At 54.3% G+C, this 20,572-nt stretch overlaps 1 protein-coding gene and 1 long non-coding RNA gene across 3 annotated transcripts in view; one reads left to right on the top strand and one right to left on the bottom strand.

Annotated features, from left to right (window-relative positions):
- P3H2 (prolyl 3-hydroxylase 2) overlaps positions 1-20,572 on the bottom strand; it is a 135,517-nt gene that overhangs the window by 98,762 nt on the left and 16,183 nt on the right. The window contains exon 1 of one of the 2 annotated variants that reach the window (XM_056807761.1): positions 6,232-6,408. The exons of the other annotated variant lie outside the window; for it this stretch is intronic. Within the exon in view, the coding sequence (XP_056663739.1) occupies positions 6,232-6,393 (162 nt within the window). The 5' untranslated portion in view covers positions 6,394-6,408. Of the gene's footprint in view, positions 1-6,231; positions 6,409-20,572 lie in introns of those variants that run through there. 2 annotated transcript variants of the gene reach the window in all.
- LOC130455870 (uncharacterized) lies at positions 6,683-19,439 on the top strand. The gene is made up of 3 exons (XR_008914067.1): positions 6,683-9,377; positions 15,478-15,588; positions 17,142-19,439. It is a non-coding gene; the product is annotated as an uncharacterized LOC130455870 (long non-coding RNA).

The raw sequence follows: 20,572 nt of genomic DNA, 5'->3' as shown, positions 1-20,572 counted from the left end.
GGGAAGGACAGGCGAGCAAGGCTCCCAAAGGAGCATGAAAGGAATGAAGGGCAGCTTGGGAGAGAAGAGGGGAAGGACAGGTGATGAAGACTCCCAAAGGAGCACAGAGGGCATGGAGGGCAGCTTGGGAGAGAAGAGGGGAAGGACACACAAGGAAGGCTCCCAAAGGAGCATGAAAGGAAGGAAGGGCAGCTTGGGAGAGAAGAGGGAAAGGACAGGCGAGCAAGGCTCCCAAAAGAGCATGAAAGGAATGAAGGGCAGCTTGGGAGAGAAGAGGGGAAGGACAGGTGATGAAGACTCCCAAAGGAGCACAGAGGGCATGGAGGGCAGCTTGGGAGAGAAGAGGGGAAGGACACACAAGGAAGGCTCCCAAAGGAGCATGAAAGGAAGGAAGGGCAGCTTGGGAGAGAAGAGGGGAAGGACAGGCGAGCAAGGCTCCCAAAAGAGCATGAAAGGAAGGAAGGGCAGCTTGGGAGAGAAGAGGGGAAGGACACGCGAGGAAGGCTCCCAAAGGAGCATGAAAGGAATGAAGGGCAGCTTGGGAGAGAAGAGGGGAAGGACACGCGAGGAAGGCTCCCAAAGGAGCATGAAAGGAATGAAGGGCAGCTTGGGAGAGAAGAGGGGAAGGACAGGTGATGAAGACTCCCAAAGGAGCATGAAAGGAATGAAGGGCAGCTTGGGAGAGAAGAGGGGAAGGACAGGCGAGCAAGGCTCCCAAAGGAGCATGAAAGGAATGAAGGGCAGCTTGGGAGAGAAGAGGGGAAGGACAGGCGAGCAAGGCTCCCAAAGGAGCATGAAAGGAATGAAGGGCAGCTTGGGAGAGAAGAGGGGAAGGACAGGTGATGAAGACTCCCAAAGGAGCATGAAAGGAATGAAGGGCAGCTTGGGAGAGAAGAGGGGAAGGACACGCGAGGAAGGCTCCCAAAGGAGCATGAAAGGAATGAAGGGCAGCTTGGGAGAGAAGAGGGGAAGGACACGCGAGGAAGGCTCCCAAAGGAGCATGAAAGGAAGGAAGGGCAGCTTGGGAGAGAAGAGGGGAAGGACAGGCGAGCAAGGCTCCCAAAAGAGCATGAAAGGAATGAAGGGCAGCTTGGGAGAGAAGAGGGGAAGGACACGCGAGGAAGGCTCCCAAAGGAGCATGAAAGGAATGAAGGGCAGCTTGGGAGAGAAGAGGGGAAGGACACGCGAGGAAGGCTCCCAAAGGAGCATGAAAGGAATGAAGGGCAGCTTGGGAGAGAAGAGGGGAAGGACAGGTGATGAAGACTCCCAAAGGAGCATGAAAGGAATGAAGGGCAGCTTGGGAGAGAAGAGGGGAAGGACACGCGAGGAAGGCTCCCAAAGGAGCATGAAAGGAATGAAGGGCAGCTTGGGAGAGAAGAGGGGAAGGACAGGTGATGAAGACTCCCAAAGGAGCATGAAAGGAATGAAGGGCAGCTTGGGAGAGAAGAGGGGAAGGACAGGTGATGAAGGCTCCCAAAGGAGCATGAAAGGAATGAAGGGCAGCTTGGGAGAGAAGAGGGGAAGGACACGTGAGGAAGGCTCCCAAAGGAGCATGAAAGGAATGAAGGGCAGCTTGGGAGAGAAGAGGGGAAGGACAAGTGATGAAGACTCCCAAAGGAGCATGAAAGGAAGGAAGGGCAGCTTGGGAGAGAAGAGGGGAAGGACAGGCGAGCAAGGCTCCCAAAGGAGCACGGAGGGCATGGAAGGCAGCTTAGGAAGCAGGTAACATGAGGAAGGGAACTGCTGCTTGGGAGCCATTTTTAAATCTCTGGCATTCGATGTCACAGTCTTAGAGAACTAGAGCTAGGAGGGGTCTTGGCAGCCATTTCGTTCCGTCCTTCTCCTGCCCTATTGGAGATGAAGCCCTGAGGGTTGAGGCGACTCATCTGAGGGCACATATTTTTTCAAAGGTTGGATTTGAATCTGGGTTCTATGATCCAGGGTCTCCCCCACACTGTACCACACTGGCGCCATTTCCCAAGTGTAGTTTAGAGCCTGCTTGTCTGCCCTACACCCTTTCCTCCTCACCCCAACGCCCCTTGGGGCTTCCACCACTTGTGGCTAGTCCCACCACACTGGGTCACCGAGTCTGGCATCCCTGACTTGTTGCGAGGGCCCTCCCTGAGTGGGGAAGCTCGTCCCCCCTCTCTATCTGTGCCTGGGGAACCTGGCCAGACCAGGAGGCTGCCCCTCTTTGTGTGGTCCCGTAAGAGGAACCCTGACAGAGCTGTGTCCCAGCGGCCAGCGATGACCACTCCTCTGGGCCATATTTAGCCTGCGTGGCCAGAGACCACACCAGCTTTAAAATGTGGAACAAAATAGAGATGAATCCTGCCTTTGTCGAGTCGGCCCTGGGCGAGTGGCAGCGCCTCCCCGTCGTCTTCGTGGGGAGCGAGGGAAAGGCTTGTGGCTCGGGAGAGCCTGTCATCAGGGGGAAGGAATGCGAGGGCAGCGTCTCTGGGGTAGGTAAACCCTTCCAGCTGCCTGTGGCCAGGCGTCAAACCTGTCTGCTCTCAAACCTCCACCTTCTCGTACAAAAATAGATGGTGTGTTTGGAGTGTGGAGACATTTGGAACGTTCCCATCGAGGATGGTCTCAGCATATCCAAGAGATGGAGAAGCATTTGGGAGAAGAGTGTGTCGGGGTGCAGAAACCAAAATCAAGTCCTGCTCGGGGGGAGCCCACCGGCTGTTGGAGGAGCCAGCTAGGCACAAACAAACCAAGTAGGTGGGAAAGGAAGGCCAGGTAACATGGGAGGGGGCAAGAACCAGCAGCTGGCTGCAGTCAAGGAGGTGGCATTTGAGCTCAGCCTTAAAGGAAGCTGGGATTCTGAGAGGCAGAGATGAGGGGGGAGAAGGGGAGAGGGAGAGGGAGAGGGAGAGAGAGACAGAGAGACAGACAGAGACAGACAGAGAGAGAGGGAGAGGGAGAGACAGAGACAGAGACAGAGAGAGAGAGAGAGAGAGAGAGAGAGAGAGAGAGAGAGAGAGAGAGAGAGAGAGAGAGAGAGAGAGAGGGACAGAGACAGAGATAAAGACAGAGACAGAGACAGACAGAAAGATTCTACCTCGTGTTTACAGGACTCTCATTCATGGACTCCCCTTCGAGGCCAAGTGGCCTTCCCGCTGTTCCTCTCTGCCCCTCCATTGTTCCATCCCCGACCTCTGGGTGGTGGCCAAGCCTCTTCCTCTTCCCCTTCTCACCTCCGGCTCGATGGCCTTGGCTCAGAGCAGGGACATCTCATCTCTCCTGTCTCAGCCCTTCCCCGCGGAGCCCCTGATAACACTCTCCCCAGTCCAAACTGCCTTGGGTCTCTGGGTCTGGGTCTGTGCTCCTCCTCCACGGGCAGAGCCCGCTTCTGTGCCTGGGCGGCCCCGGGTGTTTTGTCTCTGTCCCGGTGCCTAGCACGGGGCCTGGGATACTGCAGGCACTCAAATGCTGCTTAGGCCCCCCCAAGCTCTGTCATACGGCCCGCGTCCTTTGGATGCCAATTACGGCCGCGGCCCCAAAGGGGAGCCTCCCTGGCTCAGGCTCCCACAGGAGCTCCCCCAGGGCGTGGGCCACACTCTGGACCCCCTGCAAGGACAGCTGGGGACCCCGCAGCTGCGGCTCTGGGCAAGATGTGGGGCCTATAAGAGGTGAAGAAGCCCTCCTGGGAGAGCGGCTCGGGGAGTGGGGGGGCACCATCCAGAGGTGCTGCGTCTCCTTGGCCAACACTCAAAGGGTCTCAGAGTGGACCATTAAAGAGCCCCAAAAGGCTGCGTCTTCTTAGGATCCCCAAATCCTACGTGGGGTGGGAAGGCCTGGAACGTCCTCATTGGACAGACCAGAAAATGGACAAGAGGGCGTGCGTAAAGGCCTTGTTCAAGGTCCCCTCGGAAGGCCACAATGAGGGGCGTCGAGGTGGCTCAGTGGAGACAGAGCTGGGCCTGGAGACAGAAGGTCCTGGGTTCAAATCTGCCTTCAGATGCTTCCTCATTGTGTCACCCCCAGCAAGTGACTTCTTGCTTAGCCCTTCCTGATAGTGTGCCTCAGAACCAACGCAGAGCATGGACTGGGGTGGAAGGAGGGTTTGAAGGGTAAATGGACGTGACGAGCCGCGGACCCGGACCCTGCCTTTGCCGCTTGTTTCTGAACAACCAAACAAGCAGCCAGTGACGCAGCCACTAAGCTAAGGCGCAGCGTGCCACAAAGCCGATGCAGCTCATCCTGCGCTACAAGGGCTGGGCAGGGTGGGGCTGGGGGCGGGGCTGGAGCAGGGTGGGGGCGGGCCGGGGCGGGGTGGGGGCAGGGCCTGGGCAGGGCTAGGACAGAGGAGCCTTTAAATGGCCTTTTCCTGCCAGGCTTGGCTCGGGGGAATTGACCTGAACTGACTTGGAGCAGGCCAGGGAGGAGAGCAACGCCGGCGCCTCCATGAGCACATCCCAGCACAGGAGGGGAAGTCCTCGCTGGGACGGCTGGCGGGCCATCGGAGCCGGAGAGGGGGGTCCAAGGAGGGCCTGGCGCCCCCTCAGCCCTGCACGGAAGCCTGGCCAGAAGGAAGCCCTCAAAGTTCCCGCCTTCTCTGCCAGCCCCGTCCAGAGCGGCACAAGCGCTCTCTGACGGAGGGTGAGCCGGCCCAGGGGGGCTTCCCCATCCTCCACTGCCCCCCTCTCTCTCTGGGACTTGTCATTCCTCATGCGTGAGCAGAATGAAGATGAGGCAGAAGCCAGGCCTGGATTTGGCGGTTCAAAGGAGCGATGATCCAGGAGGTGGCCAGGTGACCAGCCAGCCCAGGAGATGGTGTGCCTTTGAAGCAATCCCGGTGGGCAACCTGGTGGAGGTGGAGCGCATGTCCTGTGGACAGTACGACACACAAGACCCCAGAGAAGCAGGCGGCAGGCCGAGGCCGCAGCCAGCCAGAGCTCATTCCCCAGAGCTTCGTTTCTGCTTCCATGTGGCCAGGCCCAAAGGCCTTTAGTGAATGAATGAAATGCCTGCGAGCCGCTCAGTCCCTTCCTATGAATGAGATCCCATCTTGGGTCCAGAACGACAATGATGAAGCTCAGAGAGAAACACAGGATGCAGGAGGGACACAGGAGAGACGCAGGAGAGTCGCAGGAGGGACGCAGGAGAGACGCAGGAGAGACGTAGGAGAGACGCGGAGGGACGCAGGAGAGACGCAGGAGGGACGCAGGAGAGACGCGGAGGGACGCAGGAGGGACGCGCGAGGGACACGCGAGGGACGCAGGAGAGACGCAGGAGGGACGTGCGAGGGACGCAGGAGGGACGCGCGAGGGACACGCGAGGGACGCAGGAGAGACGCAGGAGGGACGTGCGAGGGACGCAGGAGGGATGCAGGAGGGACTCCGAGGGACACGCGAGGGATGCAGGAGGGACACGCGAGGGACGCAGGAGGGACGTGCGAGGGACGCAGGAGGGACGCAGGAGAGACGCAGGAGGGACGCAGGAGAGACGCAGGAGAGACGCAGGAGGGACGCAGGAGAGACGCAGGAGGGACGCAGGAGGGACGCAGGAGAGACGCAGGAGGGACGCAGGAGAGACGCAGGAGGGACGCAGGAGAGACGCAGGAGGGACGCAGGAGAGACGCAGGAGGGACGTGCGAGGGACGCAGGAGGGACTCCGAGGGACACGCGAGGGATGCAGGACGGACACGCGAGGGACGCAGGAGGGACGTGCGAGGGACGCAGGAGGGACTCCGAGGGACACGCGAGGGATGCAGGAGGGACACGCGAGGGACGCAGGAGAGACGCAGGAGGGACGCAGGAGGAACGTGGAGGGATGCACGAGGGACGCATACGCTCCCACCTGCCCACCGTGACTGAGGGTCCCGAGCAGGGGGGGCCTGAGAGGGGAGACGGGACCAGCCCCCTCAGAGGCTCCTGGAAGACGCTCCTGGGCGGGCCAAGGCTCCGCTCCGCCACTTTGTGAGGAGGCCGCAGAGCAAGGGAGGCCCTCGGAGGACCCAGGATGGAACCCGGGATGTTCACTCCCTCCCCTTGGGGTCTGCAGAAGCTCAGGTCTGGCTCGCCCAGAAGGGCCGGGCCTCTTCCCTTATCTTCCCTTGACTCAGTTACCCTCAGTTACTCTCCGGTCAGGAGGACCCCTAGGTGGTGCCCTGGGGAGAGCCCGGCCTAGAACACTGGGCCTGGATCCCGATCCCACCCCTAGACGTTACTGCTCACACAACCTCGTTGGCCTCTTACTCTCCACCGGCCTCCGTTTCCTCACCTGTAATACGGGGGAAGGCCTCGGAGGCCACTCCAACTTCCTGCCTACGGTCCTGGCATCCCTGGCCCTGGTTTGGGCGCCATGTTTCCTGAGCGTGCCCATGCCCAGGGCTTTCTTGGTGCTGAAGAATAGATATCGGGACGGGAACCTGCCAGATCCCATAATGCACTGCGAGCCGGGATGGATGGGGGAGTGCCGGAAAGGGGAGGGGCCTCTCTGTGAGGGGGGAGAAAAGAGCCCCCCACCAACCTGGCCTTGCTGGATGGGGCCCCTACCAGGGTCTCGTGCAGGCGGGCTCACCACAGGCCACGGCTCTCTCCCCGTGTGGCTTGGTCAGTGCTCCAGTTGTCGGGGTCAAGCCAGGGCCACGGACACAGAAGTTCTGACAAGGTCCCGGCTCTCTGGCTGGGACTGCAACAACCAGTGAGAAGAGCTTCCGCCCCAACCCCCCCCCCTCCACCCCGGGAGCTTGGCAGGATCGGAGCCGTTCTGGGGAGCCTCCGAGACTGGCTGGCTCGCCTGGAGCTGAGGTCAACCCTGTTCCAGCCCCAGCAGACCACGTGCTCAGCTCTGGCCGGAACCGAGGCTGGAGCGCCCCTGGGCTGCCGCCCTGCCAGGCCCTGCACACACACTACAGGTGCCGGGAAAGCCGGCCATCCTGGGGGCCGGGGCCCTCAAGCCATGGGGGAGACGAATGCAGGGAGGGGAGGGGAGGAGACTTTGGAGTCAGCCCCTGGGACTCAGGGTGGACAGCACCAAGGAAGGCTGGAGATATCAAGGAGCCGAGGATGGGGGCGCCCCACCTGGAAGGTGAGGAGGGCAGAGGCCCCAGAGGGGGCCCTCCAGGAAAAAGAAGCTTGCTGCGAGGGAGCTTCCTCTTCAAGCGAGTCCTCCCTCTACGTATGCTAAGCCCAGAGGTCCTGAGGGCTCCCCCCCACCTCGGACACCTGGCCACGAAGCTCCGTCGGCCCACCCTGGTTCCCCCTCTGAGGCTCGCACCCACCCAGAGCCTTAGGGTGAACAGAGGACTTCTGGACGTGTCGCAGACTTCACAGAGAAGCAAACTGAGGCTGAAGGGAAGCGATTGGCCCAGAAATCCAGTTAGGTAGAGCCAAAGGGAGGATTTGGATCAAAGTCCTCCCTGACGCCAAGGTCCAACCTCTTGGAAATGTCCAACAAGCCTGACAAGAGGGAAAAGAGGGGACCAACAAGTCATCCTCACTCTCGTTCCCTCGTAAAGGTCTCCGGCTGGCCTTGATGGTTCAAGGAAACCTCTCACTTGAAGATTTTGGCACCCTGGGGCACTGCGGCCAAATGCTCTCAGCCTCAGTTTCCCTCATTTATCGATTGAGCAAGATGGACCATAAGGACGAAGGGCTGTTTTCTCCCTATGATTCTCCACCGTCATCCTCCGAGAGGGACTGTGCCACGGCATCCTTTTATCTGTCTCTCCATTTTGCAGATGAGGAAACCGAGTCACAGAGTATTTAAGTGGCTATTTAAGTCACTCAGAAATAGAAATCAGAGCCAGGCTTTGAACACAGACCAAGGCAGAATAAATATAAGGAAAGGCAGGACAGGAAAGGACAGGCACGTGGGGAAACCTTCATCCCAACAAAGCATCCTGGGCCAGACGCAGGGGCTCAGAGGAAGCGGCTGTTTCCAGAGATTTGGACTCAGACTGGAAAGGAGATCCCCGTGTCCTGTCCTGTATCGTCCCCCACAGAAGTCAGCCAGAGGGACCATCACACACCCAAAATGAGCACCCCAAAGGGCTCAGAGCTAACGAAGGGCCCCAGAGAGAGGTGAGCCCCCAGGAAACATGCAGAGGACCCCACGTCCTGCTGAGCCACAAATTCAGAGGCTCGAAGCCCGGAGCTCCGATCGCTCTCGCGTGGACGCCGCTTCCTTCCTCCTCGTGTTCTCTACCACCCTGCTGCTCACAGGGCTAACTTTACAGCAATCCCCACCAATCCACAGGGGCTCACGGTCCCTTCCCTGTCCTGTGTGGAGACCCAGAGGCTTTCCCAGTCTTCCCTCAGGGACAAGGCGAGCCTTGAGCTGGGATGGTTTTCCTGTTCAGACCCAGAGAGTTGATGGCAGTGAGATGCTGCTTGATTCTTCTTCTATTTTGATTATATTTTTCCATGCGTGAAAAAAGAAGCAAATCACTTTTATATTTTATTTTGTGGCATTGAACACTTCATCTTCCCCTCCCGGGGATCAGTACCCCAACTAGCAGGACTGTGTCTGCTCAGGGATGCTTTCCCCTACTTAGCTTTCAACAAACAAAGCTCCTCTTGGTCCTTCCTTGGCTTTCTCCACCAGCATCACCCATTCAGTATCTCCCAGGCCTATGGCTACCCCCCCCCCCCTTTCCTGCCCCGATGACCATCTTCTAGACTTGCTCTTCCTGTTGCAAGCACTGAGCCTTGGCACCAGCTGAGTGGACAGAATCAAAGTCAATAAAGAGAAACTGGAAGATTTTATCTCGGAAATCCCAGGCTACCATGAAAGTGTGTTTCCAAAGTTGTTGAAATGACCAGGAATAACCGACACTACAACAGAAACCCCCTCCAAGCTGTTGGGCAGAGTCTAATTCCCTGGAGCCAAGAACTGGTTTCCCCAAAGATAAACTGAGCTTGCCACAAGGTGTACAAAAAATGATAGAAAAAGGATCTTCTTCCAATAGTCCTTCAAAATTGTTGTCCCCATTTTGTAGGTAAGAAGATTGTGTCGGGGTGGAGAAGCACCCACCTCTCTCATGCTCCTGGGTTTGACAAGTGAGAGTGAGGATTCGAATCCAAGACTTAGAAGGCCAGACTAGTGAGTGTTCTTCCCATCATACGCTGACCTGTTGACCTGGATAACTTATCAATCAGTTCATCAACAGGCATGGATTAATCACATACCTGGTTGCAGGCCCTGTGCTAAACTCTGGGGATATAAAGGAAATGGGAGTTCCATCCCTGACTGAGAGGAGCCTTATGTTCTCATGGAGGAGACAATGCCAAGGTGGTAACAGGGCTGTTCTCAGTTGGGGCACGGCCATATGAGAAGTGATTCACCATGAGAAAGGCGAAGACCTAAAAGATCCATCCCATGAGGACAACGAGGTGACTCAGTGGATGGAGAGTCAGGCCCAGGTAGGAGACTTCCTGGGTTCAGTCTGGACTCAGACACTTCCTAACGGCATGACCCTGGGCAAGTCCTTTGATCCCCTGGCCCAGCCCTTCCCACTCTTCTGCCTTAGAACCAACATGCACTGTTGATTTTAAGAGGGAAGGATTTGAAATTGAATCATTCATTCCCCAGGACTCAAAGCCATCTCATGCCGAATTCCCTCAGGTAGAGCAGGATCAGAAAGGGAGCCTTCCTAGAGAGATGAGTCAGACTCCAGGAAGTCCTCTGGAAGTAGACTCATACCAGAGATGTGCAGCGGTGGAGAACACGGTTACCATGGCTGGGAAGGGGGGGAACCTGTTGGGCAGGGATCTGACATCAGGGGTCGCCAGGACGAGACTTTGGGGGATGCTTCGATGAAGGAAGAGAACCCAGGATGTCCCTCATCCTCTCCCTTTGGACTGGCACCGCTCCAGGTCAAGCTCATATTTCCTTTCATCTCGATTCTCCTCATCTAGGAGGCCGAGAACAGGCGTGAACCGCCTCCAGCCATTCCCTAAGCCTAGTCTATCCTCACTGGACAGCCCTCTGCCAGATTCACTGCCCTGAAGGACAACTCTGGTCATCCCAAGCCTTAAGAAAAGAAAGGAAGGAAGGAAGGAGGGAGGGAGAGAGAGAGAGAGAGAGAGAGAGAGAGAGAGAGAGAGAGAGAGAGAGAGAGAGAGAGAGAGAAGAGAAGAGAGACAGAGAGAGACAGAGAGAGACAGAGACAGAGACAGAGAGACACAGACAGACAGACAGACAGAGACAGAGAGGGAGAGAGACAGAGACAGAGAGAGACAGAGAGAGAGAGAGGGAGGGAGAGACAGAGAGAGAGGGAGAGAGACAGAGACAGAGAGAGACAGAGAGAGAGAGAGAGAGAGAGAGAGAGAGAGCGAGAGAGAGAAGAGAGAGACCGAGAGAGAGAAGAGAGAGACCGAGAGAGAGAGAGAGAGAGAGAGAGAGAGTGAGAGAGAGAGACAGAGAGAGAGGAGAGGGAGGGGAGGGGAGGAGAGGAAGAAAGTCAAAGCAAACCTCCCCTCTGCTGACAGAAGCAAACCAGACTCCTCATGTTGGCCTTCAGGGGCCTCCCTGGTCTGACCACCAGCTGCCTGTCCAGGTTTAGCAGTTAGTCCAAGGGCAGAGGCTGATTTCCCATCCCCAGGACACTGGGGTACTCTCTGAACAGGAGGTTGTGGTTCCAAGGTATGAGCCCGGGGCTTTTGGCTCTGCCCTATGTCAGACGCCAGGACAGCTGGGAAGCCCTGGATCAAAGTCATTCCTCATTAGTAACGTTATCATGATTAATTTTGCATTGACTACCAAAAAACGTATGGCAGGAAAACCAGGGTGAGAACTCGCGTAAGCCCCAGTCTAGACAGCTCCCTGCCAGCCTCCCATCGCCTCCTAATCCAGTTTAAGCCTCAGAGCCAGTCCCTGCCCAGAAAGCCTGGGCCCTCAGGCCAGAGCAGTGATTCATAGCACATGGGTGCCGTGTCCAACACACCTTGTAATTCCCCTCATGAGGGTTGGGAAATTCAAGAGCAGCGGTGGAGGGTGCTTCTCCCAACCCCACGAGCGAGTGAAGACGCGCCCAGGAATGGCTTCTGGACAAGGTCAGAGCTGGGCACGCCAGACAAAGAAAATGGGCTTTGAGAGCTCAGGAAAAACCATCTATGGAGACTTTCAGAGAGCAAAGGCCCAGAGACTCGGGGCTGGAAGGGGTGTCGAAGGCCAGCAGGGCCCATGGGCTCTCTTGTGAGAGGAGGAGCCATGGCCGAGAAAGAGGAAGCGATTTCCTAAAAGTCATTTCATGAAGAAAAGTAGCCAAGAGGAGCTGGGAGGCACATTCCCTCCCCATATTGGATAGAGGGGGTGCTGCCTCCAGCCCTCTGCCTGACCAAGCTGAAAGGCCACAAGGGGCCCCGTGCTGGAGTGGCTCTTCACCTGTGGTCTGCGAGCCTTAAACAAATACAAATGTACTGCCACGACTGTAGGTCAATCGAATTGGAACCTTTGTAACTTACATACCTCATTTTCCACACTGAAGACATGGCTCATGAGAAGGGGCCCAGCGGCTTTCCCAGACCTTTGGGGAAAGCGGGTCCCCCTCCCTGCCCCTGTCTGTCTGTGTCTGTCTGTCTCTCCCTCCCTCCCTGACTCTCATTGTCTCTGTCTCTCCCTCCCTCCCTGACTCTCTGTCTCCCTCTCATTGTCTCTGTCTCTCTCCCTGTCTCTCCCTCCCTCCTTGACTCTCATTGTCTCTGTCTCTCTCTCCCTCCCTGCCTCTGTCTGTCTCTCTGTCTCTCTGTCTGTCTCTCTTGCTTTCCTCTTTGAAGGTAAAGGCATCAAACTGGCTGTGATCCCACGTTAACAGGGTTCAGACGATGCCAGGGACAGGCGTCTTGGCTTGGGAGTCGGAGGAGCTGGCTGTCCGCCTCAGCTCCATGATGGAGCCATGAACGATCTGGGGCTTTAGGACAGGATTTCCTCCTCTCTGGGCCTCAGTGTCCTCTCATGACAGGCGAAGGCTGAGGACCAAATGGTCTTTGCAGTCTCTTCTGCCCGAGAGCCCGAGTCCCGCCAGGCTTCTTGGTCAAACGGCAGCCCCTCCAGCTTGCCTCCGTTTCTTTTTCCTTCTGCACCCGGGACAGGGTGATGCTGTGCCTGTTTCCCCGCCAGTGTCTGCTCTGGGCTCTGAACGATGAAGCCTCTGTGAGCATCCACGGATGGGGAGTTCGCCATCTCGCTCTGAGGCGTCTCAGATGGCCAGACAAGAGCCCATCAAAGCACAACTTCCGTCTTTAACTAAAAAGGAGAACCCGGCGCGGCGAGCACAAAAACAGAACTTTCCCATCCATCGACAAGTTTGTTTGCGCACCTACTATGCGCCGCCGGCCATGCAGAGAGTAAAGTCCGGGCTCTGCCCCTCGCGGAGCCTCCCAAAGGCATTCTTGACGAAGGCCAGAAGAGCTGCCTAGACGTTCTGGGCCAAGCCGCGGCACCGCGGCACTCCCAGGCCTGAAAACGCCTCTCCTCCCTTGGCTCCAAGGCCTGGCCACAGTCTGCACTGGCAGCCTCTGTGTGGCAATGGCACGTCTCTCCTGAAGGAGCGCACCCCAAGAAATGTTCCACACCTCCCATTCATCTGTGGAGGCAGAAGGGGCTAGACCCGAGTTCGAATTCTGCCTCTGATCTGGACTAACCCCGTGACCACAGGCAAGTCGCTTAACACCGCTATGTGAGCCCCTGTCTCTTCACCGGCCATACACGTCCACAAAGGGAGGAAATCAGGCCCGCCGATGCCTTTGTAGCCTTTATGATGGCACAGAACTGTCAGCTCTGTCCCTCCCCCCTGCCACAAAGCTCCTGAGACCAGAGCTGGGCCATGTCTTGCCTTTGTGTCCCTCCAAAGAGTGCAGCGCCTGGCCCATGGGATGCTGGCAAGAGAGCTCGCCCCGGAGTCGGAGATTCCCTGAGTTCGGATCCTTCCTCTCAGGGTCCCCCTGAGTGCCTCTAGGAGCTTTGCTCACCCGTAAAAGGAAACGCTTGGCCTGCGTGGCTCTGCGCTCCCTCCCGGAACCAGATCCCCCATCGCCAGCCTGCATCCAAACAAAGAAAGTGGCCCCAAAAGGGCACCGAAAGGCCGTGCCAGCCGGGCCCTTTTAAGGAGGTCCAGAGCCCCAGGAGGAGGCGTCCAACCCTCAGGCTCTGAGCATGGCCTCTGGACAGCAGCCGCCAAAGCTCAGGCTCCCCAAGGAGGCCCCAAGGCCCCGAGGCTGCCCCTCCCCGAAAGCTGCTGTTGGGATTCCTTCCTCCCCAGTAACAGACTTGGCACTTTGTGGAGGGCTGGAGCAGCCTCCAGCAGGCTTCAGACAACTGGCCAGAGCCCATGACAGTGGAAGGGGGGCCCCGGGCAAGCAGCCACTCAGCCCCCCTTGAGCCGAGCTACTTGGGGGCACAAAGAACAAGGGTGGGGGTCCTCAGCACGCATGTTGGGTCCTGCAGAGGTCCCCGCTCCCCCTGCCACAGGCGGGTGGATGGGAGAGCCATTGGCCAAGTGCCTTGGAGCCAGATGCAGCTCTGGAAAACAACGGCTGCAGCCACTGGGAGTAGCAAAGCCATCCCGGGAGTTCGTGGCCTGTCCCCTGGATCCCTGGAACAAGAGCTCTTCTGGGGAGCCCGAGTCTCCCCAAGTTCCACAGTGGCTCCTTTTGGTTTTCAGGGAGCCGAACTGTGCGAGGCACAAAGAAAGCGCTTCATTCGTGCCTCCCATTTGTGTCGATGGGTTGTAGCCTGTGTGCGCCCAGTTCAATCCTGGGCTGGTGCCTTCTCACGGCGAGGCCAGAGGTCTGCAGACAAATGTTGGCGTGATAAATGCTCTGTCGTGGCAGCAGGGAGCTAAGCCCATGGATTGGACCCGAATAAGCCTGGCTGTTGTCCCAGTGGGACAAGCGGAAATGTCCTGTGGACGGGGGCTAAGAAGGGCTTCGTGCCTGTCAATGAAGGTAGCTGTCTGTTCCAGAGTGAGAAGAGAATCCACTCCAGACAGGTGGCTGGCTTGGCCAGGAAGCTCCACACAGGAAGGAACACAGGACGCAAGCTCAGGGGAACCAGGAACCGGAACAACAGCTCCGCCACTCCTCGTGACCTTGGCCAAGTCCTCCACCAGATTCTCTAGACAGGATCAAGCTGTCTTTTGACCGTGGCAACTCCCCCCCCCGCCCCCCCGTTCTTGGTCCCAATCTCTGGTGGGACCAAAATGCCTTAAGAACGTTATGGCGCACATGCTCTTCCCCAAACCTTGCCTCCTCTCCGAACATCCTCAGTTCCTTCACCAGATAACGCCATGATCTGGAGGCCCCTCCACCGTCCTGGTGGTCCTCCCTTGGACAATCTCCAGCTTATCGATGTCTCCCCTACACTGCAGACTTAGTGGACCTCCTATCAGTCCAGGCAGAACAGACGAGCGGCTCTATTTCAGGAAGCTGTTGTTATTGGTCTGACCCTCCTGACGGATGGGGACATGCCTGGGGTCACATCTGGATGGCGTCAAACCCAGCAGAAAATGGCAAAACCATCAGCTCCCCAAGCCTGGCCGCCATGTTTCTCTTTAGGCAAAAAGAGATGTCCTCAGTTTTCTCGGCTGCTACGTCCCACTGCTGATCCTCATGAAGCTTTCCTCAGACCTTTTCTCCATCAAGCTGTTCCCTAGACAAGCTCCCAGGGCCAGCTGAGGAAGCTGACCTTCTTTTAAACCAAGTGTAGTTTTTACTTGTCCTAATTAATGTTATCCTTGCTGAGAGGCAGGCCAGGAGAGTAGAGGGAGGCATCCTGGGAGGTGGGATGTCCTGGTTTCAAATCCCACCTCTGACACATGCTGTTTTGGGGGTCCCCCAATACCCCCACTGACTCAAGCATCACTCTGGGACTCTGCCATCTGCACTAGGAGGCAGGGATCCCCCATTGGGAGTTCCCATTCCACTGAAATCACAAGCCCAGGACAAAACAAAAACAGCAAGTCTCATCTCCTTGAACTTCTGGAGGAACTGAATTAATGACCCAGACCAGAAATGAAGACCAGACCACTGTCTGGATTCCGTCTGCGGGTGACGGAGCCCCACATCTCCCTGGTCACTCGGCGTCCCCACACAGACCATGTGAGGAGATCGGAGGCCAAACGATAGCAAAGCCAGGCTACTGGGCAGTCATTGGGGAGAGGGAGGGAAGGGAATGATTTCAAGGATGCCTAAAAGAGCCACTGCAAGTAATACAGCCCAACAGCCCAGCCCAAAGAGGAAAGCCTGGTCTCTGCCGACGCTTTGGACACGAGAGCAGAGATTAGGGGGTTTGGATGCTTTCTGGCTTTCTCCATGCGAGCATGTGAGCGTTTGTTTACTATGCTATGAGAGTCCTTTGCACTGTCTACACCACCGCACCCCCCCCCCTTTATTTCACCACTTTCTGGAGGTTTTTGCCTTCTGGGCTAAAAAATAACAATACTACAATGAAATGAGCTCGATTGGAACACCCTCGGAGTCTGCTCTGTTTCAGGCCATCAGATCTTCCGTTCTTCTCCCTCAGATGAACCCAGCAGGGAAAGTGAGCCCATTACAGTATGGCCTAGAAGGATGATGGAGGAGGACTAACCCACAGCAGGCTGTTCAAGCAGGAGCCTTTGGGGTGCTTAAACAAGTAGGTGTGCCATAAATTGGCCCATCAGCGCATGATGGTGGCGGGATGGAGAAGAGTGAAGAGAATGCATCTCTGTCTCTTCTGGGAAGCCCTGAGTGGATTATGTCCCCAATAGCATGGGACACGGGGGCTGGCTGTGCTGAGGGGCTTTTCCTCCCTCTCCAAGTACTTGTTCCAGGAAGTGTTTGGATGATGAAAAAGAGAGGAAAGGGCACATTCAGAAGGGAAGGTGGTCCCATGCAAGCTACTGAGGACAATCAAAGTGAACAGACGGGAAACTAAAGGGAAGGCTCAGTTTATTTCCCTTTAGTCTCTTGGATGATGTCAGCTCCAGGGACCTTTTGCCTTCTGGCTAACATCTGAAAGGGATTTGGTTGTGGTTGCAAATGATCACTGCAGATTTAAAGTCTAGTTTGTAAGGACCGATGAAAACAGGGTGGGCAGCAAAGCACCAGATGGCAAGTCAGTGACTTGGAAGACAAGGCAAAGAAGCCAGAGTTCTGATCTTAATTGGGTTCCACAATGGATTATTTTCCCAAGCAGACACTCAGTTTCCTCATCAATAACATGACCCGGTTAGGCCTAGGTTCTAAGGTTTCTTCTAGATCCCAAATTCTATGAGACTGTGATTAAAAAATCTATGGAGGGGGGGGAGCAGCTGGGTACCTCAGTGGATGGAGAGCCAGGCCTAGAGACGGGAGGTCCTAGGTTCAAATCTGGCCTCAGACATTTCCCAGTTGTGTGACCCTGGGCAAGTCACTTAACCCCCATTGCCTAGCCCTTACCACTCTTCTGCCTTGGAACCAGTACACAGTATTGATTCCAAGATGGAAGGTGAGGGGTTAAAAAAAAGTCAATCAGGAGTTTCAGAACAAAGACTGACAACAACAGCTTTCAGAAATGGACTCACCTGTCTCTTCTGTCTCTGCTCTTGGGAAGTCCACAAAGGACTCACTGAGAAACAAAGTTTGTTGACATCTACAATGGGTAATGAATGAGGCATTCTCCATTGTCTTCTATAGAGCTTAGGAATATGGAGCTTTACCCTTAGGAATCTGGGGGGCCTCCTCTCTGTGATAGAAGGTCTTGGCTCCTAGGCTGGATTTGAGCCAGGGGCTGTGCAGTGGCTCCCCTTCCACGTCTCTTTCTCTTTTACCAAGCTCTCTGTGACCCATCCATTTTCACTTTAAATTAATCAAGGTTAGCCCTTCTCTCTATATCAATCAATATTCCTTAATCATCCACACTGTGGCAAGCATGAAAGAGTCATTCCATCTTTTTGGCCGCCACATTTTTCATGGGATAATGACTTGTCCAGCCCTAAAACCCTTTGACCAATCCCCAAACATCCTTGAAACGGGGAGAGGGGAAAGTAGTAAGAAGAGGGAACTCGTGTGAATTCGGGCAGTGGAACATAAAGCATTCTATCTGCAAACCTTGCTGCCAAGTCCTCTTCATTAATAAGCCCTGGTTGGGAATTCTGGGGCCCAGTTCTAGTCCCATCGCTGCCACTGACTACCTATCTTACCAGACACATGTTGCTTCTTTTCCAGGGTCTCAGCCATGTTATTTGCACACTAAAGAGCATAGTAGATGATCTCCAAGTTCTCTGAAACCTTAAATATTCAAGCCAAGCCAACTCAACTCACCAAGGCTCTAGGGAGTGACTCCTCTGTTCAAGGAATTGTCTCTGGATCCAAAGGCAGAAAGAAAAGAAATCCTTACCTGCTAGGACAGAAGAGTCTACTGGGGAAAGGAGAATGGAGACATGAATACGTGCAAAGATTGGTTTGGGGTCTGGCCCCATGACAGCCTCTACCAGTCAGTGCACACCAGGGCAACTTAGATCTCCAACTTGGAAGTTCATGAGGCTGTCCAGGGCATTGGAATGGGAAGTAACTTGCTCAGGGTCACCCAGACTGAGTTCTGGTCCTTGGCCCCAGCATATGTGAGAATGGATCCAGACATGTAGGCAGGGACTAGAAACACAAAATGCTTACATCTGGGCTAAAAACTCATTTCAGAAGGGAGAGGATGCCAGTGAGTGAAAAGATCCTGAAAGGCTTCCTGTAGGAGTTGGCCTCTTACGCTGTGATTGTAATGAAGGGGTTGTGGCACCATGATGGCTTACTGCAAAAGACAAGCAGCAGCTACTTTTGCAAACTAGCCAATGCAGCCAGCAGCTTAGGGGGCTGCCAGTTTGGTGAGAGGACCAGCTACACTGAGGATGAACTTGGGAATTGGGGAAGGTCAGCCTGGAGAGCTAAAGTCAGTCAGTCAGTCTCTCTCCCTCTCTCTCTCTCCCTCCCCCCCCACTCCCTCCCTCCCTCCTTCCCTCTCTCTCTCTCTTCTCTTCTCTCTCTCTTCCTTACCTCATCGTGTATCAGTTCTAAAACAGAATAGAGGTAAGTGTTCCAGGGTCCCAGAGCTAGAAAGTGTCTGAGGCCTTATTTGAACATAGGTCCTCTGGACTCCGGACCTGGCTCTCTATCCACTGAGCCACTTGGCTGCTTTCTCTAACCTTTACCTTCTATTTTGAGGGATAAAGTCCTGAGGACTGGGAAAAAGGAAGGAAAAAGCTTGGAAAGGACAGTTATCACCAAATAATTGAAAGGATGCTGCATGGACAAGTGATGAGGTAGCTTTGGTTTGGCCCCAGCAGACACAAGTCAGAATGATGACTCGGTTGGACTAGATGGTCTCCTCGGTCCCTTCCTGCTCTAAGATTCTGTGATTCTATTACAAGGGGCAAAGTTCAACCTGAAAAGCCTGGCAAGACTTAAAAAAGAACAATGAGAAAGGAGAGAGGAGGCGGGGAAAATTCCACTGGGGAGCTGAACCAAGAAGGACAAAAGACAGAAGGCACCCGTGATTTTCCCAAACGACAAAGGCGAAATTTTTCCACCAGACAGACAACAGTGACTTTTGGCCAAGTAGACCTGACACATCATGTGAGTGAAAGTTCAAGGAGTAGTGGGAGAGAACAGGCAGCCCTACTCCGTGTAGGTTCTGCTGTTAAAGGTCCTTTAAATGCACACAGGTCCCAGCAGGATGGCTGAGTCACCAGGCTACAGCAAGGAATGCTGGCCGGGTCCTCCATTTGTTCTTCTTTTTACTCCCCTCCCCCCAACTCATCCCATTCCTCTCCATACACACATTGCTGTAAGTGGAAATCCTTAAAAGAAGGACTGGCAGGATTTGGGGACTGATTTATTTGAGAGGAAGTAGAGCTCTGAGGAGGAGAAGGAAGTCAGGGAGAAAAGCAAACAATACCCTTCTCCAGGACTGCCTTCTTCATCTCCTTCTGCTTTAATAAACCAAACAGGAATCCAGTAAAGATTTCAAGTGTTGACAGTTCCCGTTGAAAACTTCTCCAGTCGTTCATTTTATAACCTCATGGGGAAACCTGGAGGATGCGTATTTGCTGCTTCATAGTAAAATGAACATGGCCAGGAAAAGAACCAGTTATAATAACATTAGGAATAAAACCAGCTCTGAAAAGCTGTCGGAACGCTCGGCAATACAATGGCCAGTCATCATTCCAGAAGGCTCAGGATGGTCTTGAATACCTTCTGACAGAGGGCGGATGGGTTCTAGGAGGCACAAAGAGATAGACATTTTCAGGCATGGCTCATGTGGGAGTCTGGCCCATTGACATCAATGTTTTGTTCTCTTTTGTTGATCTTCCACATTTTCTCCCTTCCCTCTTTCCTTACTTTTGGATGGTGGGGAAAATGGAGAGGGGAGGTAATGACAATATACCTCCAAAAAGGAGTGAGAAAGAAAGAAAGAAAAAAGAGAGACAGACAGAGAGAGAGACAGGGACAGAGAGAATGAGAGACAGAGAGAGAGACACAGAGAGAAAGCATTATAGAGCTCCTCTGATGGTATCTCAGCACATGAGGTATTCTAGATATCTTGCTTCTGGGAAAATCACGATGATGTTCTATACAACTTCCTTGGTAGAAGCTAGTATATGTGTAAGCTTTCTGTGACTGGTTCTACTCTCCTAATCACGTAGTTAGGGGAATCCTTTTCAATTAGTTGCATAGCCAAAACTGACCTCCTGGGTTCCCAAAGAAGCCCATTTCATTTTGGTGGAATGTGCTCTCCACATAGTAGGTGCTATATAAATGTTAGCTCTTATTACTGATATTATTGAATAACTGTCATTTGAAAGGTCTTTTCCTCTTCCTGACATCAGCCCTAAATCAAATTCTTTGTGCCATTCCCTCACCACTCTCTATTCTCCAAGGTCAAGAAGAACAATTTAATCCCTATTCTACCTGAGATTCTTCAGTGAAGAGCCATTTTCCAGGCAGTTGGCATCTGATACATGTTGGCTCTTTTTCTAATTCCTTAGCCTTATAGAAATCCAAGGATAAGTCACTTAACATTAATCAACTCAGTTGTAACTATCTGCCAAATGAGACAAATGCAACTATTTCAAAAGAATACAATTGGATTAATTAAGAGAACACTTAAATCTGCCTTTAGCTCCTTGAGCAAGTGATTATTCCTATCTGCAGAGAACAATGATTATTTTCAGGCAATGTTCACAGGTAGCTCATGATATCCTCTCCCAATTACAGATGATGTCCTTTACTTGTTCTCTTTCTCAAGGGAGCTAATTGGATCTGTTATGTAATAGATTCATATACTGCCAAGGCAGGGCCTGCCCTTCGAAGTGTTGGGGTCTTTTGACTGGTGGGCTGTTGGGGGCAGATAATGAATGACTGGGACACAGCTTTTATTTTCAACCCACAGACCACACAAAAAAAACTGCTCTGCCTTTGCTGGTTTGATTTTTATTTTTATACCTTCTGGTTACACAGATACTTGGCATCAAGATTCATTTTCAACATACATGTTTCCATAGATACTAAAAACAAACATGAAGCTTAAGGAGATATTCAACAAAACACTGCTGCTAAGTGTGGGGTCAGAGGGTAGAATCAACATGGCCCAGTTTTAGGTATTTTTT

Source organism: Monodelphis domestica, chromosome 8, assembly GCF_027887165.1.
Source record: "Monodelphis domestica isolate mMonDom1 chromosome 8, mMonDom1.pri, whole genome shotgun sequence".
Lineage (NCBI taxonomy): Eukaryota > Metazoa > Chordata > Mammalia > Didelphimorphia > Didelphidae > Monodelphis > Monodelphis domestica.
The sequence above is the reverse complement of the archived record's forward strand: the minus strand, read 5'-3'. Positions and strand labels throughout refer to the sequence as shown.